The sequence below is a fragment of the Gasterosteus aculeatus genome, chromosome 20 (genome assembly GCF_964276395.1).
Source record: "Gasterosteus aculeatus chromosome 20, fGasAcu3.hap1.1, whole genome shotgun sequence".
Classification (NCBI taxonomy): Eukaryota; Metazoa; Chordata; class Actinopteri; order Perciformes; family Gasterosteidae; genus Gasterosteus; species Gasterosteus aculeatus.
In genome coordinates, this window is record NC_135707.1 from 13,494,508 (window position 1) to 13,514,660 (window position 20,153).

The following is a 20,153-nucleotide window of genomic DNA, read 5'->3' on the forward strand; positions in this document are numbered from 1 at the left end:
GGTAGAGTCTTGGGTCTCATACAAACGCCGTATTTTTTAGATAGCTGTTATAGTTTTGCGCTGGTTCCCATTTGTTTGAGGTGTGGATTCTGTGTAACTTGCTGCCATGTCTCTGTCTTTTGCAGCAGATCGTTAATGATCACAGGTGCGCCGTTGTCGTGGTTACGAGCACTCACATGCTGCAGGATCTGTCTGTGGCTCACAGCTGCTCCTTGTGACCTGATTAGTGGAGTCACATGACGCAGCTATGCTTTCTGTCAACAGACCAATATGATAAAGACACTAGCCCCCCTCCCCCCTCCACCCTGACCTCTACTTACTGTTAATCACTCTCAGTCAGTCAGTCAGTCTAATTCTCCTCCCCTCTCCCTCTCTTCCTCACCACCATTCCCTTCCTCACCCTCTCACCCTCCCTCCCTCTATCTACACCCCCCCACCCCACCCAATCCAATAGGTGCGCCGTTGCCGTGGTTACTCGTAAACACGCTGCAGTATCTCTGTGTGTGACTCACAGCTGCTCCAATGACCTGATTAGTGGAGTCACATGACGCAGCTATGCTTTCTGTCAACAGACCAATATGATAAAGACACTAGCCCCCCCTCCCCCCTCCCCCCTGACCTCTACTTACTGTTAATCACTCTCAGTCAGTCAGTCAGTCTAATTCTCCTCCCCTCTCCCTCTCTTCCTCACCACCATTCCCTTCCTCACCCTCTCACCCTCCCTCCCTCTATCTACACCCCCCCACCCCACCCAATGCAATAGGTGCGCCGTTGCCGTGGTTACTCGTAAACACGCTGCAGTATCTCTGTGTGTGACTCACAGCTGCTCCAATGACGTGATTAGTGGAGTCACATGACGCAGCTATGCTTTCTGTCAACAGACCAATATGATAAAGACACTCGCCCCCCCTCCCCCCTCCACCCTGACCTCTTCTCACTGTTAATCACTCAGTCAGTCAGTATGTCTGTCTATTTCTCCTCCTCTCTCTCTCCCTCTATCTCTTCCTCACCACCCCTCCCTTCCTCACCCTCTCACCCTCCCTCCCTCTATCTACACCCCCCCAACCCACCCAATCCAATCATTTCAAAATAAAAGCCACATGGAGGGAATTTTTACTGTAATGTTTGTGATGAGGCCCATTAATTAAAAACTTCTTAGTTTGAATAACAAACATTCTGTCTCCCACTACGAATATTACTCGTACTTCTAGTACTACAACTGATACTTCTACTACCATACTACTAGTATTTCTACTGCTATTAATACTACAACTACTACTAATGTTATTACAAATACGACTATGGCTAATAGTATTACAGCTGTTTCTACTGCTATTGATACTAAACCTACTATTACTGCTAGTACTACTAATACCACAATTATAACTAATACTACTACTAATATTACTACAAACAATTTTAAACAAATTTAAGCTCCTGCAACTTCTGTTTTTAGAAAATCTATTGAAATTCAGCTTCCCCACTTCCTGTATTTTCAGCAGTTCTTTAAAATAATTTCAGCTATTCTTATGCCTCTATCAACAGCAATTTTTCACTATTCATTTCTGTATTTTTTTGCAATATTTCAAATTTATTTCAGCTGTTTTCATTTCTGCTTTTTCAGCAAATCTATTGAAATTCCTTTCAGCTTCTCCCATTTCTGTATTTTCAGCAATTTCAAATTCATTTCAGCTTTTCTAATATCTATAATTTCAGCAAATGTATTCAAATTCCCTTCAACTTTCTGTATTTTCAGCTATTTTAAAAAGTTCATTTCAGCTTTCAGCTTTTTGCATTCCAACGCATTTTCAGCAGGAAATGCATTTTCTAGTTAAAGCTATAATATATCCGTTACACCATGTACCGCTTTAAAACCTTCATCGAAAGAAGACTAAATTTGACTTTTCTGTGCAGAAACCGATATCTGAGATGTGATGTAAGACAGACGAAACAAGTATGATTTTATTCTGTAGCAAGTAGGTTAAATGTTCTTACAGAATAAACGTTAATGAAGACATTGCACCACCACATACTTGTCACGTTTTAAGTATTGAAATATTTATGAAAAACTACAAATTAAGAAGGAGGTGTATTGAGTTTCCAACAGTGTGTGTAATGTGTCTAAATATGTCTCTTCTCTTAGAAGACGTGATGTACAGCAGCTCTATGACTTTAATTGGTCGTCTCCAACCACCTATTTACGTGTTCAATAAATCCACACGGACTTCGCTCGTATTGCCTTTGCCCAATACACATTACGTCACCCAGTTAAATATGTTTCATCTGTGTGTTGATCACTCGCACTTACTTGATACTGCAGCACGTCTCTTCCTCTTGACAAGTCCTAACATATATGAAACCAGATGGAATTTCTCCATCTGTATTTATTTAGATTCCATAGTGCATGTAGAATGCTCTTTAGAGCTAAACTCTACTTATCCTCCTTATACAACATTCCAAGCAAATGATGCCCTAAATTACCTCAAATAAAGTTTATGCTGTTAATATACACAACTCTTTGTGCTGGCCACGATGTTATTGTTTGGTTCGGGTAGATCTTAGAAGGACGGGTGGATCCACTGCAGGACTTAGTGAGAGGTTGACAGAATGTGTGGTGAAGGATTGAGCCGCGTTCACCTTACGTTTTGGGTCACTTAGGATCGATGCAATGAAGCTCTGAGGAAGAGGGAAGGAAGAAGAGGCTCTGGGATTAGCCGCTCGGACATTCAATCTGCCTGCGCGCAGCTTTGTAAAAGCTGCCCTCAAAAAAAGCTTGTACTGAGATAATTTAGTCTATAAATAAATATCAAGAATGCTGAATTGATCTAGAAAAGGCCCCTTTTTGTGCCAACGTGTGCAATGGTTAGGAGTGTGCATTACAAAATGAAGGTGATTATGAGAGAAATGTGTGATGATGTTTACTTTTACTGGTGATGAGGGCTGACTTTAGGCAAAGAGGGGGTTTAAAATGTGCAGCGGCGTGGAAGTTACAATGCAAAAGCCCGTTGATTCCGCTGCTGAAGCCATGAACAAATGTGAAAGCGTTGTGCCCGCAACACTCCAACGAATACAGTGATATACTAAGACAGGCGATTAGTCAAAGATGGATACTCTTATTTCCACCATTCGCATTTGTTATCACATCATCGGTGTCTTCTGCCAAGGCGCTTGGTTTCTCTGTGAAAGGCCCTGTGCTGAAAGGAGGTGTTTCGTTTCAAATGGCATTATTTGGGGTTGTTTCTGAAGAAGAACCAGACGCAGCGGCCGCTGAAGAAGAGTCATGGCTCGAACATAAGACGCGCATGGTCTCCTGCCATCGCTATCGTTTGCACGGCCATCGTGTCAGTTGTGAATTCCCACGGGCCCGTGTGAATGAGTGAACCTGTGGCCTTGCCTTGTCTTGTCCCAGCTGGTCCGTAGCAGAGTGGGGCGGCTGCAGTCGGAGCTGCGGAGGAGGCGAGCAGATGCGGCTGGTCCGGTGCGAGCAGAGAAGCGGCCCGACCGGCGCAGACGCCCTGGCCGACGCTCGCTGCGCGCAGCCCACTCCGGCTCGGAGGCAGGCCTGCAACACGCGCAGCTGCCCGCCGGTCTGGACCGCCGGACCGTGGTCACAGGTAAGATTTTCCAATGTGCACACAGCGATGTGAGTCAGTAGAGGTTGTTAGTCACCGCAGGAAAAAAAAACACACACACACACACACTTGCCATTTAAGAGCTTTAGCCTTGATGGCTTTAACACTTTTTATGACAGTGATCTCAGAGGCTTTAAACTATGAATGTGCCCACCGGGAGCCATCGTGTTTGGCTCCAAGTCCAGTTGCTGTACATTGTGTGTGGTGACTTGTCTCCCCGTTAAACTTTTTCAACTGTCATTTTAGCCAAATTATCCTTAACTACCTGCCACAAACGGTGTCCACTTTACTTCCTGTTTGGCATCACAGACCCTCGTTTCTGGAAGGTAGTGAAATACTTTAAAGATATTCATTGAGGCTTTGCTTCGAGATGCGCGTGTGTGTGTGTGTGTGTGTGTGTGTGTGTGTGTGTGTGTGTGTGTGTGTGTGTGTGTGTGTGTGTGTGTGTGTGTGTGTGTGTAGGATGACAATGAATATCTAAAACACCTCAACGGGAGAATTCAGTACGTAAAGCAAAATAAGCCACTGGGTGTTTAATAGACAGTTAAATCCGTTCCTGTAAAAAGGTGACTGAGAAACTTGAGAATATGTTTTTTTTAGTGATCTACCAGTTGTAAAGAGAACATTTTAGCTCCATTGAATGACATCAAATGTGATCATTACCATGTTTGTGTTTATCTGGCAGTGTTCTCGTAAGTGTGGCAGCGGCTTGAGGAAGAGGACGGTGCTTTGCACGAACACCAACCCGGGGGTCCGGACGCCCACGCTGACAGACACACTGTGCACTGGCCTGTCGAAACCCACCAGTCAAGAATCCTGTTTCATCAAACGCTGCCAGAAACAACGCAAAGTCCAATGGTTTGTCTCCACCTGGCAAGAGGTAATTCAGGTTGGGTCATGAAGGCTGATGAAATATAGATGTGTATACAACTTAAATGGATTCAGCATGAATGATGCAGAGGGTAAATGTATTATTTTTCGCTAATGAAACGTCTTTTCTGTCCAGTGTTCGGCAACATGTGGCCGTGGCAATCAAGCGCGCTTCATCAAGTGTGCAGAGAAGGTGTGTATCACCTGTGATAATGTTCACTAAATACAGCAAACCATTGATTCCTAATTATTAAATCTGTAACTTGAAACATTTGAACTTAAATCCTCATTGCCTCAGATCCTGATTTATTATAATTTAGGCTTTAATGTTTTTTTAAACCTATATTTATATGTAATGCACAAAGTGCTGTGTATTTTATTGTAACGTACAGTTTTCCTGAGGGTGACATGTTACACCGTGGAATATTCCGGCTTTTATGAATATTCTTTTTGGTTTCCACCACACAGGACACGGCAGGAAAGTACAGAGAGCTCGCTGCCAAGAAGTGCCACCACGTCCCCAAGCCCTCAGTCGAGCTCCACAGGCTCTGCATCCAGGCCGAGTGCCCCATCCAAACCACGCCAGCGGCCCACCGATGGAGCATGCATCACCTCACCCGTCCACCTCAACCTCCGCCTCAAGCCGGCTGGCAGTCGTCCCCTTGGTCTCAGGTACGTTGACCTAGGAGCAGGGTTACTTTGCTGAACCACGTGACGAGCGCAACTATTCATTTTTATGTCCGCTGGGTTACGGCTTGTGTGGAGTCTAGTGATTGAATAGCTGCCATCTCTCATCGAGGTTTTGCTTCCTCTGTACTCCGCAGTGCACAGTGACATGTGGAGGAGGGGTGCAGGTCAGGACAGCCCAATGTCTGGTCCAAGGGAAGCCCTCTCCTGCCTGTGGCCTCCATCTTAAACCCTCAATGTCGCAGGCCTGCAACACAAACTTCTGCCAGCAACCGGAGAAGAAAGGTACAGAAGCGCCAAGAGATTATTGTACTGCCTTCAAGGTTGTACAGAGACGCTCGTAATCTGTGGTCTAGAAAAGACTCATCACAATAGAGACAAGCTTTCATACGTCTTTTATTTTCTCCACAGACCTTGCATGTAGGGATTACTTCAACTGGTGTTACCTGGTGCCCCAGCACGGAGTCTGCAACCACAAGTTCTATGGAAAGCAGTGCTGTCAATCATGTTCAAATTCAAACCTATAATCGCACAGCGGGACCCTGTCTGTGACGCAGACAGGTAGACAGAAGACTTGTGTTTGACACCCATGCTTGAAGAGACTGACTGGTTTGACCGTGAAAACAAATGACACTTCAAAGGAAGTGCAAGAGCGTTGGCCTCTCTTCTCTCTGTGATGCCGGACATCTGAATACAAGAACTCCATCCAAGCCGCAGGAAAGCGATCGGAATGGTGCATATGAAATTAGATCATTATGAGGAGGAACTAGCAAAATGGGACTCTTGATTGAACCACAGGCCTGACATATCCAAAAGATATTTGAAAAATTCCCCCGCTTTGTTTATATACTGTATGTAATTGCAAAGATCTGTGCCCGGGACACCCAACGTCTCGCGGTCAACCACAAACCAGTGGTCGCAGGCCAACAATGAAAAAAACACTTGACAAGGTTTCAGACACTGCCATGCAATAAACATGTGCGGGTCTTGCATCGCAATTCTTGATCAATAGAGGATCTGAAAAGGGATATTTCAAAGATGCAAGTGAGAAAACATCATTTTACTCCACAGCGGGATAAAAAAACAGACTAATTATCCGAGTGGGCTTTTCTCGATAGCTGGACAACAGGAATAAGCTTTGTGTTGTCATATTAAAGAAAAAGAAACAAGCAAAATGAAATGCATCATACACACGTACACACGTGAGAGCTATTCTGAGATGGGTCATGGCTGTTTGAAGGGACTTTCATACTCAGCGGTGCTACAACATTGTCTTCAATGTGAAATCCTCAAGTTTCAGGAAAGAACACATGATTTGTGTGACCCATGTACAGTATTGTTCGTTTTTATTTATTGGCTTTACAATACAGCGTTGCTGGAAGACTGTATTAATAAGCAGTATAAATGTGTCATTTTATTACTCTTCCCTAAACCTTCATATTTTGTACTGGATTTCATAGGATTTCATGCTGACAAACTGCACTTTTTTGTATTAAAAAATATTTACTATATTTTTGAGACATCAAAAGCCCAATTCAGTAATGTCAACATTGCTTGGTGATTATTTAGAACAGCTACTGGGTTAAAATCTGTATTGATGTCTAAAGGTATGAAAAGAGGCTCCATTGATCAACTACAGAATCCTCCATAATCACACAAGTCCTGTACTGCATGAATTGACATGGCAAGACAACAAATGATGTATTGCTCTTGTCATGGATACAAGCACTATTAGACAGGTGATTTTCACAATGTAAAGGAAATAACAATAAACAAATGCAAGTCATGTCAGCATCTCAACTGTGTCTCCAGTCCTGATTTCCAGTCATTATTCCTTCCGGCTGTCAGTTTGAGTGAATTTGATCATTCCATGCTGGTGTGAATCTTTTTTTTAGTCTAAATATATTTTTACAATGGCAAACAAGATCAGGAAGGGAACTTAATCCCTTCAAATCCTATTTTTCCAGCTGAATACTTCAACTGTGCACAATATATTCATTGTAACCCGGCCAAGGTTTGTCTTTATCTACACAGTGCGTACAAAACAACACACTCAGGCCATGTCAGTTCCTGCTTCATATTGAGATATACAAGTAAACTTGACTCGTTTGTCAAGTTTCATTTTTATTTTTTCTCTCTGGTTTAGTTTTGCTGGACTTTGCCATCTTCAGCGGTTTATTTGAAACTCTTTTACTCTGCAGTTAATGCAAGAACACAGGTCATAACACAATGACACAAGAAGAATGATTTAAGAAATGATCCCTGAACAATAATTATGACATTTTGTCAATCTGCAATGCAGTACGGCACGTAAGGCTTGACAGTATTGCCAAGGCGCTGTCGGCCTTTTCAACACCTATGACATCTTGCGTTTTCCCTTCAGTCATTTCTCAATTAGACCCAGAAAAAAAAATCCCCATTGTCATAATTGCCGGGCACTCCCCTTCAGAGAGACAGTGAAAAAGTGAGGGAGGAGAGAAGAAATAGAGTTGAAAGTAGGGCGGAGGGAAGGCATCTATGCTTTTGGTGCTGTCATAGAAAAATGCTGTGAGAAAGAGAGGGAGTGAGCCAGATGGAGAGGTGGGTATTTAGAGAGAAGGGGGTTTTCGCTCCATGTCAACCATCTCTCTGTAGTTGATTCTCAGTTGGTCAGCTGTGGTCACTGGGGAACTCTGACTTTATGCTTCTGTGTGTGTGGACACAGCAATGGTGTATTTTATTCCTTTATTTTTAAACTAACCCACAGCCTTATATTTTATTGTTTTCCTCTTACACTATGTGGTCTTATCTGTCTTGTTGTACATTGTCTAACTGTCTGCTGTTATGCACCAAATTTCTCCTATGTCTGACATATTTTGGTAATAAATGTTTCATGATTCCTGATGGAGGCCATGGCAGCAGTGTTACCTTGTCAGTTTGCTGGTAACACTACAGTCACAAACACACATCAAATTGCTCTTATAATGTACAACAAGGATTATGATATATGAGACTTCAGTAAAGATTGTTGCTTTAGTGACTTTAGTTCCACCTGACTGTATAATTTGATATGGAGGTTTAACAAAAAAGAAAGAAGAGGCAACCAAGCTAATGACACAAGAAGAAATAGATTAGGAAGAAGAAGTACTTGTGTATACAAATATTCTGTTAAGACAAAGGCTTCTTGTAGATAACAAAGGTGATGGAGATCAATCTGGCACCATCCAAAGTGTTACCAAACCAGTGTCAGGTAACAGAAGAGATTATCCGTCAGGAGAAAAATAGAGAGCATGCCCAACACTCCCTTTTCCACTTGAAAAAACTGTGCTATCTCTGGCTGCATCGGTTTGGGGAGATTTGGCTCTTTAGCCTTGAGGCGACACTCTGAAGGTTCATCTGAAGTTACGAGGTTATTATCTGTCCATCAGCGTTCACCTAAAACAATGCCAGCATCTTTGGTGGTTTCCTCGCAGCAATTAGAATCGCTAATCTTTGACGACTTGCTGCCGCAGCAACAGGGACCATTGTGGGGCCCAACAAACTGACAGTTATCTCAAAATCCATGTATTTACTCATTTATTTGTTTGTTGAAAGGATTCTTAAATGCGTGACCAGATGACCTCAAAAGCATCAGTTTCAGAACTTTGTGTTGTTGTTTGTGTAGAAAGACAGAGTAGGTTTTGTAACTGGACCTTGACCTAAATGGGAGGTAGTTTAGTGGAACAGAGAAAGATAGGTAGGAAATGTACAGCTTTGAAAAGTAATATTAATATACAACAGTACCCTCTGCTGACCATAGAGAGCTAAAAACTAATGAACAATACAGTGAACCCATGTTTATAAGGGCTATACGTTTCCATGAAATGTAGTGAATGTTAACTGTTGAGTCTAAATAACCTAAATAACCGGATTTTTTGTTGACATAAATTATTTTATAGGACAGAAAATGTATCCATTTTCAGGGATAAATCGACAAAAGCAAGTTCCCTGACCGGGAATCGAACCCGGGCCGCGGCGGTGAGAGCGCCGAATCCTAACCACTAGACCACCAGGGATCAATGTACACACGACAGAGTAGGACTAGTTTGTATCTTGTACTTTGACGCCTCGTTCAAACACAAGAGAACATGGTCATGAATAAACTTTTCTTCTAATGTTACTGGTATATGTTTGTATCAGAGACTACGAGTTTGTAGCACACACACTTTCAATTGCGTCAACCTCTGCAGTGAAAATGTACATACTTCCGGGTTAGCTAACTGCACATTGTATTTCGTTTTACGATTTACGAATGGTATTTTGTATTATTTGGTTTTAAGGTACACGAAACAGTAACGTATGTGCAGCGTTAATCTTGAGTGTTGCAAGTTATATTTTGGTCGTTCCTCGCTGTGAACTAATGTAGACGTCTTAAGGAACTGCCTGAAGCAAAATGCCGGTAATATCCCATAGAACATCCTATTTCAGTTGGCAAAAAAAGCATAATGAAAACTGAAAACACATTTGCTACCCACAGGGATTGGAAATCAACCCAGGGTGAGAAACTGTAGTCAGAAATATTTAATTCAGGTAAACCGGCATTTCACGAAGCTTCCTCCGTGAGGTCCTGGGTCGGGTCCTTCGTCAACGTGGGATACGCGAAAATGTGAAGTTTATTTTGAACCTGAATGCAATTCCTTTTTCCCAAGGTGGCGAATTTCTAGAATATAACATAACGCCTGTCGGGATTTCGGTGGTCTTATCATGATGCCGGGGGACAGCCATTGCAAAACGGCAGCTATCGCCGCAGACGCTACGATTGGAAACTGTCAAAACTGCCCTGTTTTGCACCAGGTCAGGTCATCTTTCTCCAGAAAAGCCTCTTAAGGAGTTCCGTTGTATCTTTATAGATCTAACTTAAAAGCCGTCGTGACGTAACAAGGGCTATATGCCGTTTTTATCTTAACCTGTTGGTTATAATAAGAGTCCTTGATTGTTTTTGTTTTGTTACTTCCCGTCTCTTAACACAGAGCCTGACCGAATACGTGACGTCATTTCTGGCACTGAAACAGAAGATCGCGGTATCCGAGTGAGTAACAATGACATATAGTTACCATGGTGACCACGCATGTACGAGGTGTAAACTAGTTAGTTAAATACTAGCTAAATGTGCTTACTAATTATGACTTTGTACACCAGCCGTTCTTAACGTGACGTTATGTGTTTTAACCGCGGAACATTATTCTTCTATGATGCAAGTGGTTTTAATTAGCTTTCCTGTTCTGAATGTGTTTCATGTTTCAGTGAAACTAACAGGCTTCAACAACAGCTGGAAGAGCTGCAGATCAGATCGGTTACGCTGGAGAAAAAGACTGAAGATTATGAATCTGTTCAAGGCGAACTGGAGAAAAAGACTGCAGATTACGAATCCATTCAAGCAGAATTGGATCAAAAGACTACAGATTATGAATCCGTTAAAGCAGAAGCGGAGAAAAAGACTGCAGATTATGAATCCATTCAAGCGGAACTGGAGAAAAAGACTGCAGATTACAGATCTGTTCAAGCGGAACTGGAGAAAAAGACTGCAGATTACAGATCTGTTCAAGCAGGACTGGAGAAAAAGACTGCAGATTATGAATCTATTCAAGCAGAACTGGAGGAAAAGAAGGTATGCCCATCTAAAGGATTTTACCTTCTGATGGTAAAAAAAGTGGTGGTTTAGCATAAAATCCCAGGAAACGTTTCCCCAACCTTTTCTGTGTTTGTTTTGTATAGGATGCTCTTAAGACCTATGGACAGATGTCTGAAGAGATGGACCAATTAAAGCAGCAAACCAGCAGGACAATGGCAGAGTAAGAGATGATTACGTCATTTGTTTGAACCTGCAGATCGCCATATTACAAAGTGTTAATATAACTATTTTCTTGTCCCTCAGATATAAGAAACTTGAAAACCAGCTTAAGGATGTGGAAGGTACATAGCATTTATTTACTTATGATATCATTTAAAAAACAATATATTTAATTGTGTCAAAGGTACAAGTTATTTTCTTTTGCCTAATTATATTTCAACCTCTAAGAACGGACAGAAACAATGTCCCTAGAAAATGCCCTGCTGAAGAGGGAAAAGGCCGCTGTAGAAAATGATTTGCTGAGAACACAGGTAAGCTAGAAAGTGATCTTAAACTACACTTGTGTTATTTTAGTTTTTGATCTAATAACTGACCTTAAATGAGAACCAAATGTTCTCAGACGCTTTGTGTGCTAAATGCAGCTTGGGGAACTTCATAATATTGTTCCAATTTTCACCTCTTCAGACAACTTTGAGGAAATCTCAAGCAGAAGCGGATCAAGTTGAAAAATTGGTAGAGGAGAACGCCAAGACAACAAGCATGTAAGACCTCACGCTCGCTATGCAGATGTGGTTTCTTAATTTGGACATTAAAGAGGTGTCGCGGTGTTATTTGTTATAAAACCTTGATACACTTTGTTATGATTATTCATGGTTCATTACATAGTAGGAAATTATTAAATTCTTCCACATATGTTGTCTTCTAAACAGAAAGGACAATCTTGAAAATAAAGTTGGACTGCTTGAAGGTTAGTATTGAAAATTGGATTTTACAAAACAGAATTTCTCAATTCTTAGTTTATATGATGACGCTTGATTGTGAGTTTAGCTATACACGTTACATACATACATGTTTCGTCTGTTTCAGATTCAGTTTCCAAACGGAATCATCTAATAACCCAACTGACTAAAGATAATATTCTGCTACAGAGAAATATTGATGACCTCCAGGTGCAGGATTGACCTTCTTATATATGTTAATTACCTGAGAATTAAGTCATTCTAAGAACATTTTGAACTGACCTTTCTTTGTGTACAATTTTAATTAATTTATAGGTGAGACTGATGAAACTGGAAAGAGAACGGTGTAAAGGTAAACAAGTAACATTTACAAATACACTGATAAATATTTATTTTAGTAAACAAACGAAATAGCCCAATTGAGCAAATGTTTGAATGTATGTTTCAAAGGCACCAGTTTAAAATACTTTTTTCAAATCTATAATTTTTCTGCAAAATCTGCAATTTTTCTGTCTTGAAATTATATTAGAATTTTAAGCAATATTTGGATTTTCGCTCCACAGAATATAGGAGCGCATCAACTCAAGCAAGTACACCTGAGGAGCCTAAAGTTGACAAAGGTAAACAATCAGATTTACTTAATTTTCATTAAATTAACTCATGTAGCTTATCACTGTTGGGGTGGGGGCATTTTTACTTCTGCAGGGTGTGACTATTTGTGTATGTTTTTCAGAAAAGTTCCAGATGCTGCTACAGAACTTGTGGACATGCATAGAACCTCAGCAGAAGCTCTTGTTGCACGTTCCTGGTGAGGCACCATTAAACTGACTTGTTTATCTGTATGTTATTACTGACAAATAGAGCAAAAAGTGTCTTTATCTTAAATACTTCTGGTTTTCTTACACCACATATTTTTTATTTCAATTCTCTCTTTTACACTTAACGTATTTTCAGAGTTCGGGTCCAAGCGAGTTCTAGCCCGTTCCCCACAAAACAGACTGCAGCCTCATCTGAGTTGCACATCCCGTCCTGCTTCAAACCAGACTGGTGAATCCAACAGCTACCACATGCACGCAAATGCCACTGTAACACCGGTGACGCTCTCCCCTCGTGGGCAGAAAGCCAGCCGGCAGCAAGCATCCCTGCAGTCAACAAATGCCATGAAGCAAGCAGACACTCCCAAAAAGAGCAAGACGTCCTCCAAAAACAATGCCGAGGGGTCATCTGCCGACCTGAGCAACTCTGCAGTGTCTGTTGAGAAGATACTGGCATCGTTCCAACCAATTCTTCCCTGCATATCACCTCTACCAGACTTGGTATGTCATTTTATATATTTCATGCAAATGCTTCTTTTATTTACAACAAAACCTTTGCATTGCGATGCTATTATTTGGGGTATGTCGTTTGCAATCTCAATTATTTTCAAATGTGTCACGCCAGTAATTTGTACGTAAAGATTCCACTGCAAGTTACCGTATTTGCCAGACTTATGTCTTGCAATTAATAAAACTGACATGGGGTCCCCGGAAAGGGGGCTTAACATTTATGTTTTTTTATATTAATGGTGGTCAGTGCTGTTACTTTGTTGTAATTCTTCAATTGATTGTCAATGCAATAGTTGCTTAAGTATAATCATAATTAATGAACAATATATTTGAAAGGGATCCACAGAAGGCGGTTTTTCTGCCGATCCTTAAAATCCATTGACTCATTAATAAAAAAATAATAATAGTATCACACACATCTGGGTAGCAGAACCAATAGCACTCCTATTCAGTTTTCATTTGGCGATGCTCAGAACAGATTTGCCACCAGCCAGTAACAACACAGGGACATATTTTATGTTCCAAAATAAATTTGAGCTTTTGTAAAGTTATTAAATTTCTTTCCTCACTGCACTGATGCCTTAAGCCACATATGTCAAAATCAAGGCCCGCGGTGGAATTATCTATGGCCCGTAGGATCATTTTTAATTACCGTACTCTTACAGCTGGCCCGCCGGTATATTGTACTTCATAAATAGCTGCTCTCCCTCATCTGTCCACCAGGGGTCACACTGTGTAAGTGACAATGAAAATGCCTCGTCGACCAAACCTCCTTGTATCGTGATCAGTCTGGTCCCTCTCAAAGGGCCTCGATGGTTTTATCTTATTTTACAAATGACATCCGCATGTTCTGTTTTCTGTCTTGTAGGACACACAGATTGAATCTATGGAGACAACTGGTTGCGAAAAGGAAAACCACCGTAAAATGTCTGTCAACAGTGTTCTTCATTCTCAAGAAGAGTCCCTACTCAACACAACATCAGCAAGAACCCGCTGTCTGAAATCTTCTAAACTGACCGCAAAGGCGAAGGTGGACTTGCCAGTGGTCACAGCACGGGGAGTGGAACCCATTTCCAATGAAAATAACTCCAGAGACTCGGGACAAAATGAGTTAAGTGGCATTACGGAAATGAAGGGCACAGATGGTGAGGAAACGCATCTCCAAAAGGTCATGCAGATTGAGCAGGACCCAGCGAGTGTGACATTAGTATCTGCACCATCACCTGCTGGTTCCCCCACGTCGGACATTACGGACTTTGCTGAGGTTGACGCGTTAAGGGCTGAAAGTCAAGAGCCCCCCTGCAGTGAAAAACACAGTAGTAACCGTGTACTCTCTCAAAGTGGAAATGCGTTCAGAAAGGAAGAGGACGATTGGTCAGAGACAAAGATGGACGTAGAGACAAGCCTCGGTGATGTTAGCGGGACTCAAGCAGTCACTCCTTGTGGTGGAGAGTTCCCCAGAAGCGAGGATGAAACCACGCTCTCTGAGGAAAGAGGAAACGTACCGCTGGTTTCTTCCCCAGTTACTTTCCCAACATTCATCGACTCCGTGACAAATACAGAAGACGGTTCAGAAACGGGAAAAGGCCCCAGTGATGTTACCGGTTCTCAAGCAGTCACTCCTGGTGGTGGAGAGTTCCCCTCAAGCAAGGATGAAACCTCACTCATCGCGGAAAGAGGAAATGAACGCTTGGTTTCTTCCCCAGTCACTTTCCCAACATGCATTGACTCTGTGGCAAATGCTGAGGTTACAAATAGAGAAGACGGTTCAGAAACGGGAAAAGGTCCTCAGGACTATTGTGGTCTGGGAGAGGACAGTCAAGCTCCCACAGTCTTTAAACCCCAGGAGGACAGAAGCTGTCATAGCAACGATCCTGCAGTGCCAGACGATAATTCCCGTTCAACGAGCTCCAGCAATGTCAGCGTCTCAAGTAGAAATGTGGAAGAGCGGCTGGAAAGGGATCCATCCACTAAAGCTCCTGGTGAAGAAACCTGGAATAAAGCACAAGGAGCTGAGGTAATTGATGTAGCAGCTTCTCCCTCGGAGGCGAGTGGTGCTAACAGACCTCCTTCTCCTAGCGAGTCTCCACTGTTGGAGATCGATGATGACGATGAGGAGTCCCATGCTGAGCGGGAGTCCGGTAACGCAGATGTTGACACTTCTTCCAAAAAGGACGACGACCCAGAGACATTGAACAGTGAAATGCTGGCAGGTTGTGAGCCTTTGTCCTCTGACCCCCCGGAGACCGTCAGCTGTGAATCTCTGGAAGAAGGTATCCATTCGGCGTGCAGGCGGTTGAGTCCGTTGTGTCTGTTGCCCACTTTGAAATTGCAGGCGGTGCCTAATTTAGTGGAGAAACGTGTCATTCAAACGGCTAAAGTCAAACACCAGCTTCAGCACAGCGTCGCCGCGAGAAACCACAAGGAAATGAAATACAACTTGCGCTCGGTTCGGTCCGCGGCCTCGGTCGAGAGTGCTTCTGCGAAAACGGGACGTGAAAACAGTTTGGGGTCGTGTGTAAAAGTGCACGACAGACCGAGCGCTCAAGTGGCCAGAGCGAAAGGGTCCAGCCCAGAGGCGACTAAACCTCAACCCCCGGAATGCATCGGCCAAGTCCGCTGTGAAATGGGCCCGCCGCTTCCTCGTCTCCTAACGCCACTGACCACACCTCCCAAGGCGGGCAAACCCATCAATCCAAGGCAGGCCATCGGGAAACTCTCGTTTCCCTCGCCCATGGACGGACCGGCTCTGCCCGCCACGCCCGTCCCGGCCCACTCCACGCCCGTGAACCAGCACGCCGGCTCCTCGTCCCTGAACAGCCCCCTCCCTCCAAGCGGAGTGCTGTCGTCGCCGCTCCAGTTCGGCTCTGCCACGCCGAAACACGCCGTGCCCGTTCCGGGTCGCTTGCCCGCGGCGGCCATCAGTTCGACGGTGTCGTCGTCGCCGTCGAGTCCGTCGCAGGAGAACTCCATGAGGATTCTTGACACCATGTACCCCGAGCTCTCAGCCCACGGCCGGACTCTGAGCATCCTCCGAGGCAACGTCGGCCTCAGCGTCGGCCCGCCGGAGGAGGGCGGATCCCCCACGACGGCCGACGGTCAGGCGTCTCGCTTTAAAACCGTCAGCTCAACAGCCTTCACTGAGACGAGGGGAGGAAAAAGACCCGCCCCTTATCTGCCTCCGCCTAAAAGCAGCAAATGCCTCCGTCTGGACAACTGCTCTCCCACCGCCAGTTGCGCGGAGGTACCCTCCGCCGCCGCCGCCTCCTCCCCGAACAGCGGGGAGGAGAGCACCTCTCCCTGGATGCCGAGCTTCGCGCGGCTCAAAACCGAGCCCAACGGTGCGGAGGCCAAAGAGCAAAATCTCATAGCAAAGTGTTTAATGAAGATTGAAAACCAGGCTTTTGATCTAATGCCGGTGATCCGGAGCCACCTGCACGTGGGTAACCTGCCAAAGAAACCCGTCTTGAGAGACGAGGAGAAGGAGGTTATCTCGGAGATTTGCCGAAACGGCACGGTGAGCATGCTCTTCTTCTTGGCTTATGTTACGTTCATGCGCCGACCCTTTGGTCTCTGCTTTTCTTCAGATAAATTATTGTTTTGGGGTGATCTGTGTGAGGATATTTGGTCTACAGCAGAGCCTGAAACGTATCCTAAATGTTATCTGCATAACTGATTCAAAGACAGAAGACTGTAACTGTCTTATATTATCATGTTGCTAAAACATCTTCAGCAAAAAACGTGCTTCTCCTGTGGAGAATACTTCCTCTTTCCGCAGTAATGTGATCAGCAGTTGTATTTCTTTATACACAACTAAGTTGGAATCTGGAATTTGGATAATTGTTTTTTAAATTATTTAACATTAACACTTAAGATGACAATGCCGGACTTAAAGCCACATGATTCCATTCAGTTATTTTATCTTGCTGATTGTAATAAAACACACTCAAGATCTAAATCCTCTGGGTCGGTCCATCCACTATTGCAACATCAATCCATCAGTTAAGCTTCATTTATACTTATTTAGTAGTGAAGCCGGCAAGACGCACTCAAAATAGAACAAATAGAACAAAAATAACAATGGAATAAATATCCGTTAGACGTGTCAGAACACTGGCGGTTTTATGTTTAGCATTTTTGTATGTTTACCATTAAAGTCATACATACTTTTAAAGCGAGAAATCAAAATTTGCCCCAATGTTTTGTGAAAGCTTGTGCCCACGGAGTCAGTCGGACTCCCGGACCCCCGCTGGGAGCTCGCTGCGTCGCTCCGGCGGCTGGCTTGTGGGGGTGGAGGGGCTGTTGGTTGTGCCGTGCACACCTTCTAGCCTCCAATGTCCAACACCGCTTCTCCTGCCCCGATTAATCCTACAGATTAAAAAAAAGTCAAAGATGAAGTGTATTGTTTTGTTCATAGGTCTGCGTCCACGTGTAATTTGCTGTGCATGTTTTCTCTCTTCAGAATCAGCTGGACGATGTGATCTTTCCCATCCTGAACAAGCTGAAAGCAGAGAAGAGCGACGGAAGCAGGAACTACCTGCAGGCCCTGTGCAGAGTGTACACGGGGATCTGCAGACAGGCGAGCGATTGGGAGAAGGCTCACATCCTGGCCTACAGCCTTCTCACTGAAGGTTAGCAATTTGTGCCATACTGTGTGCTACTCTATACACGCTCGATTTACCTGCACACTCTCTCTCTCTCTGGTAAATTAAGCCTTTCTGTTGAACTGTGGAAACTGCGTCTCTCCATTGCCACCAGGCGCACGTCACTCGGGGCGCCACTGAAGCATTCGCTTGATTCCTGCTTTTTCTTTCTTCTTGTGTTTACCGTCCCGCAGATTTCCCAGACTCTGCTAAGCTGATTTTGTTCATGGTGACAACGTGGCCCAACGTTCTCTCACACAGCAGTCCTCTCGGCCAGGCGATACACGCGGTCACCAAACTACAGGCGCAAGAAGACACCCTCGGCTGCCTTTCAAGATTCCTCGGTTGGGAAAAGGTGGAGTGTTTGTACAGATGTGGCTATTCATTTCTCGTGTTGTCAAATCTAGCTTGTCTTTTTGATTTCCAACTCGTGAGAGCTCGCCAATTGTGTTCACGACATCTTCTTTGCCGTTTGTACACTCTCAACTCAAGCGGAATCATCCCTCACGAACCGCACGTCTCTATCTTAACTGCAGAGTCCTCCCTGCGACATCGACGAGCTGATCTCCAGAACAGTCTGTGATATTCGCAGCGGGTCGAGCCGGTCGTTCACTACGCATTGCCGCTACGGGCATGACCTCGGGACTGAGGCGTGGCAGAATATCTTTACACTGCAACTCCTTTGTGCACATAAGAAGTGGCAGTGGACCTACAATAACTTATTGAGGTATGTTATTTTTTTTCTAAAGCTGAAGAAATAAGCTGACTAGTCCTTGTAATGCTTGGTTAAAGAAATGCTCCCTGTGTAATCCTGTACTAACGAGTGGTTTTCGCCTCAACAGCAAGGAGTTGTGGCCAATAATGAACACTTGGGTGTCCCAACCCAGAGAACCACAAGCCCCCATCTCTGACGTGGCCGTCGCCACCGTGCTCCGACTCATAGGTCAGTCGTGTGGATGATGTACTCAAACCATAACTGTAACTGTAACATTTAAAGATCACCACGGCGACAGTTAAGCATTTCATTCTCTCTCTCTCTTTTTTTTAAATTTTTTTTTTTAAATAGGACGCCTGGGTCAACTGGGAATGAAAAAGCGGTGCGTTTCCTCTGTGCTTACGGTCGCCAACGTCATCAACACGTTTGGTAGGCATGGGCACACTGAAGGTATGAGGCACGCTGGATACAGAGATTCCTTGTTTTATGTTCAGGAAAAAGGCCTCCGCATAAGGAGTCTCGTCTCATCATTTCCTCCCCCAGGTGTTCCGTGGGAGGTCCAGCTAGCCGCCATCTACTGCATCTACGACCTGTCTCCCTGCAACCCCAAACAAGCTCTGGGCGCGCTGGCAGACTGGCGAGGAGAGACGTCCTGCAAGGTCCCTCCTGCAGTGACCAGCTGCATGAACCAGCTGGCTTCTGTCTGCAGAGCGGTGGCGAGCTGAGCGAGAGGAATTGTTTTCACTCGCCGGCTGGTGAAAACAATTCCTTGGGAGATGTTTTCTGTTTGGGCAGTTCACAACTTTGTTAATAATTGACGCCAGGTTTTGAATCGATGCGCTCTCTCTTTTTTTATTTTTCTCATGTGCACTACTACTTTAAAATGAATACATTACTTGAATGTACTCTGATTTTGTAGCAAATTTGTCCGACATTTTTATTGTTAGGGACTCACGTTTTAGCTATCCACAGCCTGTAATAAAGGTACTTGCATAAGCCCCTGCCTTCTTTGGCTGTTCTCAGGTGATGCTCTAAAATATGTAGGCCTACACGTGTTCTTATATAATTGTGGCGCTGCTGTACATGTTTCTTCTTCAATGTTTGTAAATATGAGTTGTTGCTGTTTTGTTTGTATGAATGACAAATAAGATTGCGACAGGTTTTGTACAGATTGTTTCAGAGGTTATTTAAATGTTTCATATTAAAATCCTGACATAGTGAAAGAAATAGTCTGTTTTGGCACTTCCTTTCCTCATGCAATACATTCTGAAGCTGGGAAACGTGTTATAAGGGAATGAAGTAGAAACCGACTGCTGTTTCAACATGGGTCATTGAGCGTAACATTAACTTTTACGTCCTGTTAAAGTTCAAACCTTCGCAGTACGTCCGGACTAAGAATTCCTTCAAAGTGTCAACACAAACCTTCAAACTACAGATCTATTTAGAATGTCTAAAAGGTTTGTCACTCATTCATGAGAGTGTACCTTGTAGTTGTATAACATTTGACTTTGCTGAAAAAGATCTAGTATCACAAGTTATCATGACATGTTTTACATTAGAGATTGGCAGCTCAGATACCTTTTCATAATGTTATCAACCCGACCAACTCAAACAGATCCAAATGTATTACTTTGTAGATTTGATACACAGCAGATGCAGATCCTGTGTGTGGAGCACATCACCATCTGACCATTCCCTTTGTGCGCCTTACATGATCCTCCCTGTGCTGTGT

The 20,153-nt window shown here is 43.7% G+C and overlaps 2 protein-coding genes and 1 non-coding gene across 3 annotated transcripts in view; 2 read left to right on the forward strand and 1 right to left on the reverse strand.

Annotated features, from left to right (window-relative positions):
- The window catches only part of adamts16 (ADAM metallopeptidase with thrombospondin type 1 motif, 16), a 43,583-nt gene extending 36,594 nt beyond the window's left edge, over positions 1-6,989 (forward strand). Inside the window, exons 19-24 of the mRNA XM_040166359.2 lie at positions 3,410-3,614; positions 4,318-4,512; positions 4,639-4,695; positions 4,971-5,174; positions 5,327-5,474; positions 5,601-6,989. Of these exons, the coding sequence (XP_040022293.2) occupies positions 3,410-3,614; positions 4,318-4,512; positions 4,639-4,695; positions 4,971-5,174; positions 5,327-5,474; positions 5,601-5,716 (925 nt within the window). The 3' untranslated portion in view covers positions 5,717-6,989. The remainder of the gene's footprint in view (positions 1-3,409; positions 3,615-4,317; positions 4,513-4,638; positions 4,696-4,970; positions 5,175-5,326; positions 5,475-5,600) is intronic.
- A 2,162-nt stretch (positions 6,990-9,151) lies between these two features.
- On the reverse strand, positions 9,152-9,223 carry trnae-cuc (transfer RNA glutamic acid (anticodon CUC)). Its single transcript has one exon. It is a non-coding gene; the product is annotated as a tRNA-Glu (tRNA).
- A 543-nt stretch (positions 9,224-9,766) lies between these two features.
- Positions 9,767-19,648, forward strand: ice1 (KIAA0947-like (H. sapiens)). Its single transcript, XM_040165969.2, has 20 exons — positions 9,767-10,001; positions 10,178-10,236; positions 10,452-10,815; positions 10,923-10,999; positions 11,083-11,120; positions 11,227-11,309; positions 11,464-11,540; positions 11,709-11,746; positions 11,866-11,948; positions 12,054-12,090; positions 12,302-12,358; positions 12,472-12,546; positions 12,693-13,054; positions 13,932-16,580; positions 17,526-17,694; positions 17,901-18,061; positions 18,243-18,433; positions 18,549-18,649; positions 18,773-18,871; positions 18,965-19,648. The coding sequence occupies exons 1-20, from the start codon at positions 9,912-9,914 to the stop codon at positions 19,144-19,146; spliced, it is 4,992 nt and encodes a 1,663-aa protein (XP_040021903.2). The 5' UTR covers positions 9,767-9,911; the 3' UTR covers positions 19,147-19,648.
- Positions 19,649-20,153: the final 505 nt, after the last annotated feature.

What these genes read in the sequence shown, in the direction of transcription:
- ice1 (XM_040165969.2), top strand. Translation starts at nt 9,912, where the DNA reads ATGATGCCGGGGGACAGCCATTGCAAAACGGCAGCTATCGCCGCAGAC. An exon ending in ACCAGCAGGACAATGGCAGA is followed by an intron (nt 11,000 to 11,082) that starts GTAAGAGATGAT and finishes CTTGTCCCTCAG; the next exon opens with ATATAAGAAACTTGAAAACC. An exon ending in CTACAGCCTTCTCACTGAAG is followed by an intron (nt 17,695 to 17,900) that starts GTTAGCAATTTG and finishes ACCGTCCCGCAG; the next exon opens with ATTTCCCAGACTCTGCTAAG.